Source organism: Aquarana catesbeiana, linkage group LG13, assembly GCF_042186555.1.
Source record: "Aquarana catesbeiana isolate 2022-GZ linkage group LG13, ASM4218655v1, whole genome shotgun sequence".
Taxonomy (NCBI): domain Eukaryota; kingdom Metazoa; phylum Chordata; class Amphibia; order Anura; family Ranidae; genus Aquarana; species Aquarana catesbeiana.
In genome coordinates this window covers 238,434,108-238,444,094 of record NC_133336.1, presented here as the reverse complement: position 1 = coordinate 238,444,094, position 9,987 = coordinate 238,434,108, and the positions used below count along the sequence as shown (strand labels likewise).

The following is a 9,987-nucleotide window of genomic DNA, read 5'->3' as shown; positions in this document are numbered from 1 at the left end:
GATATGGCAGCTAGCTGCTGCCATAACATCGATATTCCTCTTCAAAGAGAGGACGTATATGTGCGTGCGGCAGTCCGGAAGTGGTTAAGTATTTATACTGACATTTTGTGTTCCATAGACTGTTGCACTAACATAAAAAAAATTAGAACTACCCGCTATTTTATTCTCTAGGATGTCTGGGTTAAGAAAGTGTATGTTGGGGGGGGGGGGGGGGGTTACACATTTTCAGGCCTAAAATGATTTTTTTATACTTGTGCAAAAAGGGTGCTGGCAGTGAAAGGGTTAATTGGCATATCTACACATCACCTTTGAATCGCAGGCAGGTGTGGGAAGGTAAATTGCTGGGTGTGGTGAGAGTCCGACCAGGAAGTACCAAGAACAATAAAGCACAGATCTTAGAAGAGGATTGCAGGTAATGTTATTCGTTTTTACTGTCTGGGGGGGACACCATTTCCTGGCACCAGGGGGCTACAGCCAGTACACATGTAAGGGGCCCGCATGTCCGAGGGGCCCGGACCACAGGTCACAACCCGGGCTATCTTTAACACAAGGCAGCTGCTGTCAGAGTGGACCGGCTGCCAGAATGCAGGGTAGGGTGGAGAAGTTAGAGAGGGTGGAGATGGGACTAGGGGCGGAGATGTGACTGGAGGTGGAGGACATGGGGTGGAGAAGATGGAACTGGAGGAGGAGGAGGAGGACGTGGAATAGAGTATATGGGATTGCAGGAGGACGAAGAGAACACGGGACAGAGAACATGGGATGGAGAAGGAAGAGGACGTAGGATGGCCAGTGGGCGGATTCGATGGGACAGCCAGTGGGCGGGCCCTGGGGAATGTTGGCGGTCAGGCCCGGGGGGGCCCAGGCCTAAAGCTGTGTAAGGGGCCACACCATTTCTGATGGCTGCCCTGCTTGCCACTGTATAAAGGACATATTAGAGACACGGGGGAATTTGGCTATTGACTGTAAAACACTCAAACAATAAATAGGCAGCACAGCAAAGCATACAAGCTAATGAGATCTAACTGGAGATACAGTCCAGATGAACTTAGTCTATAGTGGTATGTTGTATTTCTAACATTTTGTTGCTAATAAAGTGTAAACGGACGCATAGGATAACATTAGTTGCTTCTACAGGCAAAATGCTAAATTCCTCTAGGAGCAGTGTTTTTTTAAGCCAGTGTGTATGGGCCCTCATTAAGAAAATGCGAGGTGTTCTCTGAATGGCACCCACCTGGCAACCGTCAGGGGGGTACACCTGATACAACTGTGAGGGGCCCGCCCGGGCCAGAAGAAGTCAGGATGGGTGAAGGGGAGACGTGTTGTGCACTATAGAAACGATCTCGCAGCTTCTGCTGCTCTCTGTGTCATTGAGCTCAGACATCAAACTCTTTACTGCCACCTCTGGCTACTATATGCATTTGCACCCCTCATGTGAGCTGCCTGTACTGTGCTCCTCTGTGTCAGCAACATGTCAGCTTTGTGAAAACGAACTGGGAGTAGGTAGGAAGATTTCCTTTACAAGTAGGGGCTGTGAAGGAAAGGGAGGGGGCTGTTTGTGTACAGGGAGAGGCCAGAGGCTTGTGTGTTTACAGATTTGTGTATATATATATATATATATATATATATATATATATATATATATATACAGGTGTGAGGGGGCTGACATATATACAGGTGTGAGGGGGGCTGGCATATATACAGGTGTGTGAGGGGGTCTGGCATATATACAGGTATGTGAGGGGGGCTGGCATATATACAGGTGTGTGAGGGGGGCTGGCATATATACAGGTGTGTGAGGGGGGCTGGCATATATACAGGTGTGGGGGGGGGTCTGGCATATATACAGGTGTGTAAGGGGGGGCTGACATATAAACAGGTGTGAGGGGGGCTGGCACATATACAGGTGGGGGGCTGACCTATATACAGGTGTGAGGGGGGCTGGCATATATACAGGTGTGGGGGGGCTGACATATATACAGGTGCGTGTGTGTGGGGGGGGCTGACATATATACAGGTGTGAGGGGGAGCTGACATATATACAGGTGTAGGAGGGGCTGACATATATACAGGTGTGTGTGTGTGGGGGGCTGACATATATACAGGTGTGAGGGGGGCTGTTATATATACAAGTGTGAGAGGGGTTGGCATATATACAGGTGTGGGGGGGTGGGGCTGACATATATACAGGTGTGAGGGGGGCTGGCATATATACAGGATTGAGGGGGGGGTCTGACATATATACAGGATTGAGGGGGGGGCTAAGTGCGAACAGGGGAGGTGGCCGGTGTGTGGATTTGATGGGATGGCCCATGGGCAAGCCCTGGGGAATGTTGGTGGTCAGGCTCAGGGTGGCCCAGACCTAAAGCTGTGTAAGGGGACCAAAAATTTCTGATGGCTGCCCTGGGCTCCCATACTCAGCTAGCGACTTCCTGTGATTGTAACTATGCAAAAATCCTCCAGCCACCTACAGGCCACACCTCCCCAGGGATTAACTGAAAAACACTAAATATTTAAGTCGCCCTTTCGACTTTCCCAGCCCTCTATGTTCTAGAAGACTCCAGAATGCACAGGGAAACCATCAAACTTGCAGCTTGTAAAATCTAGGACAGCCCAGAGAAATCAATAGCTGCTCCAATGACTACAGAAGAGCCAAAAACGAAATTGACCTAGCATCTCATACTAGGAGTGTGCTACACATATATTATACATCATTTTATATTTTCATTTTAAAGGTCTAGTTACCATTTTACTCTTGAAGAACAGAAGATGGGTCAGATGCCTTCAAGATACAGTGATGGTAGGTCTTGCAAAAAATATATACAGTATGTAAAATAAAGCTTCTATATATAATTTTTATGTGTAGCCTGTGTTGATCATCATTAAGAGCTATAGTTAGTGAACCAGCAATTCTCCTGCATCGGCCATCATTATCCTCTCAAAGGCATTAAACTGTTTCTAAAGACATAGTATACTTACCTGCACTGTGTAAAAGTTTTGCACAGAGCAGCCGGATCCTCTTCCTTTTGCTATGGGGGCACTCGAGCAGGCTCACTTCTGCTGTGCTCCTGTGAATGGACATTGGCTTGGCCCCCCACCCTCTCCTCATTGGCTTACTGACTGTGATTGACAGCAGCAGGAGCCAATGTCTCCCGCTGCTGTGTAAGCCAATGAGGAGAGAGAGACCGGGGAGAGCCGCTGCTCTCATTCACATTGCTGGATTGCAATGGGGTTCAGGTAAATTATAGGGGGATGAGGGGGGAGCTGCACCCAGAAGGTTTTTTACCTTAATGCATACAATGCATTAAGGTAAAAAGCCATAAGCCTGCCTTTAGAACGACTTTAAGCCCTGGTTCACACTAGTGCGATTTCTGATGTAACTTCAGTCAAACAGAACTGAATGACAATGTAATCACCTTGTTTTGAATTGCGACTATTTACATCAATGCAACTCATCAGGGAGCGATTTTGGAAGAGGTTCCTGGAGCTACTTTGGTGCAATTCCAGCGTGATTTTGGTCCCATAGACTTCAGTGGAAAGGCACTGGAATAGTATGTACATGTGATTCTGAGTTGACTTAAAAAGTGATTTCATTTTTTTTTAACCCTGAACATTCCTCCAAAACAAATCCTTGGTCCCTCAAAAGAAGTAGTAGTAGTAGTAATAGTTCATAAAATCGCATGAAAAGCACACAGGATTAAAATCTCATCAAAATCACAAAGAAGTCGCATTATATAATTGCACCTGAAATGGGATCAAATTCGCACCTTACTAGTGTGAACCAGGCCTAAAGAAAAAGTAAAGTGTCCTGCTGATAAACCTACATTTTGGGCTATTAATATAATGTTCACCTTTAAAGTTATTTTTTAATGCAACATTCACATTTTTTTAAATGCTCGATTTTCCATATTTTTGTTATTGTATTACATGCAAAAATTGTGACCGCTAAATGGAGATTTGCTCTTGATTCAGCCTTATTCAACCTCCCTGCTAAACTCCTGTAGCCACTAGAGGCAGCAAAGACACAATTTCCTCTGATTCTGCCTTTCTCCTTATCAGCTGCTGATATAAGATCTCAGCCATGCAAGGAGTGTTTTGATTTCAGCGACCCAAAGACTTGCATTGTGAGATGGAGCAGTAAATGACTGGCTGACCATACATTATACAATTTTCTTGTACAATTTTCCTTTAGATTTACCACAAAGCATATATTATGATGTCAAACCTAAACAACACTTTTAATTTGCATCCAATCAGGTAGGCCCTTGCACTACATAGTTGATGGTAAATCTAAAGGAAAATGTACATGAAAATTGTATAATGTATGGTCAGCTTAAGCCTACAATTTTGTTGCGCTACAATGCTGAAGATGCAGAATCCTATTATTCTCAATATATGGTTCACACCTGAGTGTTGTATCGCTTGTCACCTGTTGGCAGTGGCGCTGCTAGGGGGTGGCTTTTGGGGCTATAGCCCTGAATCTGGGACTCATAGCCCCGAGTCTCTGCAGGGGTCCCCAATTGGAGGCTCTGTGGGGACCCTGATTTTAAGTGGGAGGCTCTCTGGGGACCCTGATTTAAGGGGGAGGATCTCTGGGGACCCTGATTTAAGGGGGAGGCTCTCTGGGGACCCTGATTTAGGGGGGGGCTCTCTGGGGACCCTGATTTAGGGGGGGGCTCTCTGGAAACCCTGATGCAAGGGGGGGGCTCTCTGGGGACCCTGATGCAAGGGGGAGGCTCTCTGGGGACCCTGATGTAGGGGGGGGACTCTCTGAGGACCCTGATGTAAGGGGGGACTCTCTGGGGACCCTGATGTAAGGGGGGCTCTCTGGGGACCCTGATGAAAGTGGGGGGGCTTTCTGGGGATATAAACACACACACGTATATTACTGTATATTCATGTGTATGCCTGTCGAAGTGTATGACTTTCTTTACTACGCTGCTATGGGCTCTAGCCCAGATCTTTTGTAGACCTGGCAATGCCCCTGCTTGTTGGTAAAGGTCTAATAAAACTTCTTTGGGGCAAAATCATGCATTTTTTGCCATCTTTGTATATAGGGAAATGTTTACTACAACTGATGCACTCAGAATCTGCCGCAGCTGTGCATGGTAGCCAATTAGCTTCTAACTTCAGCTTGTTCAATTAAGCTTTGGCAATGCAACCTGGAAGCTGGTTGGTTTCTACACAGAGTTCCCCAGATTTGGTGCTCTCCAGTTTTAGTAAATTACCCCCTTTGTCTCTGTGGCCCATAGACAAAGGCCTAATATGCCTAATGTTAAATCTGGAATAATATAATTCCATGCTAAGTCCCACTTATGTCGCATCTATAGAAGTGAAAGGAAAAATGTTTTCATTCTGTCCCTCTCCTTATCCAGACACACAAGAAAAGTTCCATCAGCTGCTGTCTCAGTATGACTTCAATGAACTTAAACTAATCTACGAGTATTTTAAAAATGACCTGATCTACATTGTGGCATCCACCACTGAATTCAAACACCTGCTGGAGTACATGGCATCTCGGAATATCCTCAATGAGGAGGTAACTAGAAAAATGTGCAGACTTTTACAGCAATCAAGGCTATGAACGATAGATCAACAACAAGTATCAGCAAAAGAAAAAAAAAAAAAATATTTAACGGAAAAATGCAACTATGACACATAAATCCCAGAGCACCATGAGGTTTCTAAAGAGAGGGCAGCAGAAGCTGCTTTCTTTCAGACTCTCTGTCTCTTTATTACAACTTACTTACAGAGCGGTCTAAGGGAGGATGGGGGATTCCCTCCTGCGGATGTATTGTGTTCTCCCTGCAGGGTGGCAGGGGAAGCCATCCCCTCCGGCAGAACACAGTGATTTCTGCTAGTGGCCATAATAACTGGTAGTAGTAATCACATGTAAAATCCCACCCAAGTTGATTGATCGATCAACGTGGGTACATTCAGCCTTCCCATACATGGTTCAAACTGTCTAAATTACATTTTAAGCTAATTAACTTTTTTTTAAGTCCTTACCATGATAAATGAAATACATACAAATACCAATATTTATGTAAACTATATATACATATACTGTGTATGTCTGTCTCTGAATCACATGTGTCAAACACAAGGCCGCAGGCTGAATCCAGCCCTCCAGGCCTTTCCATGTGGCCCTCACACCTCTCCTGCAGCTGTGGCACCCCCTTGTCTCTACCACCACCTTTTCATAGCAGTTAGCAACAGAGAGAAGGACACAGATCCTGTGCTTCTCTGTGCAGCCATAGAGAAGCTTGTATCTGCCCCCCACCCCCTCCCCTGTCACATCAGTCGGCAACAGACAGGAGGACAGAACTCCTCCTACAGAACCAGTAGCTCTCTCCAGCCACAGCAACCTCTCATCTTGGCTTCCCCTAGTCTCATCATTCAGCAGACTCCTGCAGCTGAGTCCAGCCCTCCTCTGGTCCTCCTCCGGACCCCGCACTTTCTGTTTCCCAGCTCCGCCCCCAGCTATTCCTGGCAGCAGCACAGGGGGTGCACTATAATGTAAGGAAGGTTGGGGGACTCTTGACTTTTGAATGGTCTGATGTAGGGGGCAGGTGGGGTGCTCTGGGCATCTAGTCTTATGGTTACAACAGGCCCTTTAAGGGCAACCATAATGCTGATGTGGCCCATGATGGAATTGACTTTGACACCCCTGTTCTACATGAATATTCAATGAAGCCATCTGAACATAACCGGTTTGGTGGAGGGAGGAGTGTATTTGGGATGATGAAACTTTTAATCACAAATTTTTTGCTTCTGTTTATTTTCCCTGAAATCAGTAACAGTAACATTGTATTCTAGTTATATCTTGAAATGAGGAGTGACCTGGGACCCTTTATGTTCTCTGAGAAGCTGGTACAAGATATTCTGAACGCTGGAAAAGAGGCCATCATGGGGTTCTTGGAAGGCATCTACGATCTACAGTTTTTGGATATACCTACTCATTTGTATACACTGCGAGAGGAATTGGATAATTTCGGTAACTAGAATGTGAAATTCTTTATGTTGAATTAGTATATTCCTTGAGACCTATATTATGAAAAAAAAAAAGCTTTGGATAGAAACAAAAATATAAGAGGCAAGGATGACCTGGATATTATCTAGGGCCTACCTGAATGCCCCTCCTCTCATGTTGTCATCTAATATAAAAAAAGAAAAAAAAAAAGAAAGAAAAAGTGTTATGCCGCATACACGCGATCGGATTTTCCGAAAACAAATGTTGGATGTGAGCTTGTTGGCGGAAAGTCCGACAGTGTGTATGCTCCATCAAACATTTGTTGTCAGACTTTCCGCCAACAAATGTTGGCTAGCAGGTTCTCAAATTTTCCGCCAACAAATTTTTGTTGTCGGACTTTCTGATCGTGTGTACACAATTCCGTCGCACATAAGCCCATGCATGCTCAGAATCAATGCTCACCAAACACAACATTAGCAGGAGGAGCCCAAAGGGTGGCGCATGACTATTGAACTTCCTTTTTATCGGCTCGCTGTATGTTCTGTACGTCACTACGTTCGTAATTGTTGGCCAACATTTGTGTGACCGTGTGTATGCAAGACAAATTGGAGCCAACAACCTTCAAATAAAATTCTGCGTTTTTGTTGTCGGAAAGTAAGATCGTGTGTACGGGGCATTACAGTTACATTATAGAAGCAACATTTGTGAGCCATAGGCACCTGTGTCCAGAGATAACTGCAAAAATAAAGCTTTACATAACATCAAGCGAAACATATTAAAAAATATATAAAACCGAGGTATACGCCAAAGTTGATACTCAAATATCCATGAAAGTTGATCACTCCAATTTGTGCCCATCTTCATTCTTCTCTGAAGGGTTCCATGTGTGTTTCTGCTTGTAGGTATACGGTGGTATATATGGCACTGGGATGAATAGTTCATACTATTAGCTTTTGCGCTATTCTGTTTATTATTAAACTTGTACCAACAATGCCACACTAGAAGGACTTTCCTTCGTTCTTCTCCCTCTATTTCTTTTTTTATGTAAGTCACACATCTATGGCAAAGAAAAAGAGACAAAAGTGTTAAAATACCAATTACTTATTGTCTCATTCTGTGATTTCTCTTTGTTTAGGGGACAGTCTAATGCAACAGATATTACTGGACCGAAATGGAAACCCACTGACTCCAGAGCTGAAAGGTAAATGTTGGAGGTCGTTCGATGATTGGAAAGCTAACGCACGCCATAAGGCTAGTTTTGGTGTAAAATATGAAAAAAACAGCCCCTTATCGCAAGCCCCAGCCAATGGGTAATGTAGGCATCTTGTGTGATGTAGTACATAGACACCCTCTTCTGTCATCCACAACCTTCCAACAAGGAAAAAGTAGACACACTCCATCGTAAAAGCCTAGTATGAAAATGTAGTAGTACTTTCCAGTACAGAGGATGTTGCATCTGCTCCTCTGCCTTCTTTTTTTTTTTTTAAAGAACAAGTTTATTTTTAAATAATTCGTACAGGTATGGTACATAGTGTTCAGAGTCATAAAAGAAAGAAAAAAAAAAGGGAAATATACACTTCCCATAAACAGATAAATCTTATAAGTAGCATGACAAAGTATAGAAACAAATACCTCTCCAAATAATTTTAAAAAGATTAACAAATGCCACCCTAGGCTCCTCTGCCTTAATATCTGGAATATCAGCATCTAGCTCACTAATTAGTATGGCTTGTTGACATTAGACAACGTGAGATGACTCCTATCCCTCCCCCCCTGAGTTTGGACAATCACCGCTAATCATTCCGTGCAGGTATTAATGTTGTCGAGCCACCTATCCCAGATCTTGTTGTATTTGGCTGGGCATCCCCTATGTCTGTACAACACCTTCTTATATGGTAATGACGCATTTATTTCTCCAATCCAGGCTTGAATGGTAGGAGAAGCGGTCCTCATCCACCTTTTAGCAACTAGCTTTCTGGCGCAGAATAGAGTTTCGCCAAGAAAGGTAGCTAGAAACTTGTCCATGGTGACATCTGGGAACAACCCCAGCAGACACGGTTTGGGGTCAAGCGGAATTGGGGAACCCATGTTGTCATGTAAGAATTTTATAATTTGTGCCCAGTAGTTTTGAATGTCTGGGCATGACCATAGTAGGTGAAAAAATGAACATGGACTACTCGAACATCTCGGGCAGTTTGAGTTCTGGCTTGAGGAAAATTTGGCTATCCTGGATGGTGTAAGGTAGGATTTATGGATTATATACAGCTGAGTCAGGCGCTCGGACATTCTAGGGGATGTTTTTTTGACGTTTTCTAGTATTTCATCCCAGTCGGAGTCATTTATTGGGCCTACATCATCCTCCCACCTAATTCTAGCTGTGTCTATGATTCTTGCTACTGATCTTGTTCGCAATATAGTGTAAAAAGAGGATATTAATTTGTCTGGGTTTGCCCCTGTAATCACATCTACCAGTGGTATCATTTGCGAGTTAGGGAATCCACTTGCAAATTGAGTTCGGAGCGCATGTCTCAATTGCACATAGTTAAATAACATATGGGAGGGAAGGTCAAACTCCTCTCTGAGTGTTTGGAAATTTCTTACACGGAACAGTGTAATTACTTGGAAGAGGAACAATATCCCCTTGGCGGCCCAAGTGATGGCTCCTGGTAGGGATAACCATAAAGGGTGTATGCGAGTGAAAGAAGTCGGCGCCAGTCAATTTAAGTGCGACCTCCCAGACATATTTGTGTTGAAGGAGTAGTAGGTTCCGGCCGTCCTCACCCCTCCTACCTCTCCCACCCCGAAATAGTACCTGTAGAGGGGATTGAGTAACATTGTTCGTCCCTTTACATATTAAAGTTTGGTATCTGGTTTCATCTGTATTATGTATGTAATAAAAGTGTGAAAGCTGTGCGGCTATGTAGTATGTATAAAGGTCAGGGAGAGCTGCCCCGCCTGAGGAGGTGGGATTCTTTAGCGTATTCCATGCCAGCTTGTGTCTGTTAGACCCCCAAATG

The 9,987-nt window shown here is 44.4% G+C and overlaps 1 protein-coding gene across 1 annotated transcript in view; it reads left to right on the top strand.

Annotated features, from left to right (window-relative positions):
- The first annotated feature begins 344 nt into the window (after positions 1 to 344).
- Positions 345 to 9,987, top strand: part of LOC141116717 (uncharacterized) — a 181,860-nt gene continuing 172,217 nt past the window's right edge. Inside the window, exons 1-5 of the mRNA XM_073609109.1 lie at positions 345 to 412; positions 2,733 to 2,797; positions 5,373 to 5,536; positions 6,817 to 6,994; positions 8,106 to 8,171. Of these exons, the coding sequence (XP_073465210.1) occupies positions 2,767 to 2,797; positions 5,373 to 5,536; positions 6,817 to 6,994; positions 8,106 to 8,171 (439 nt within the window). The 5' untranslated portion in view covers positions 345 to 412; positions 2,733 to 2,766. The remainder of the gene's footprint in view (positions 413 to 2,732; positions 2,798 to 5,372; positions 5,537 to 6,816; positions 6,995 to 8,105; positions 8,172 to 9,987) is intronic.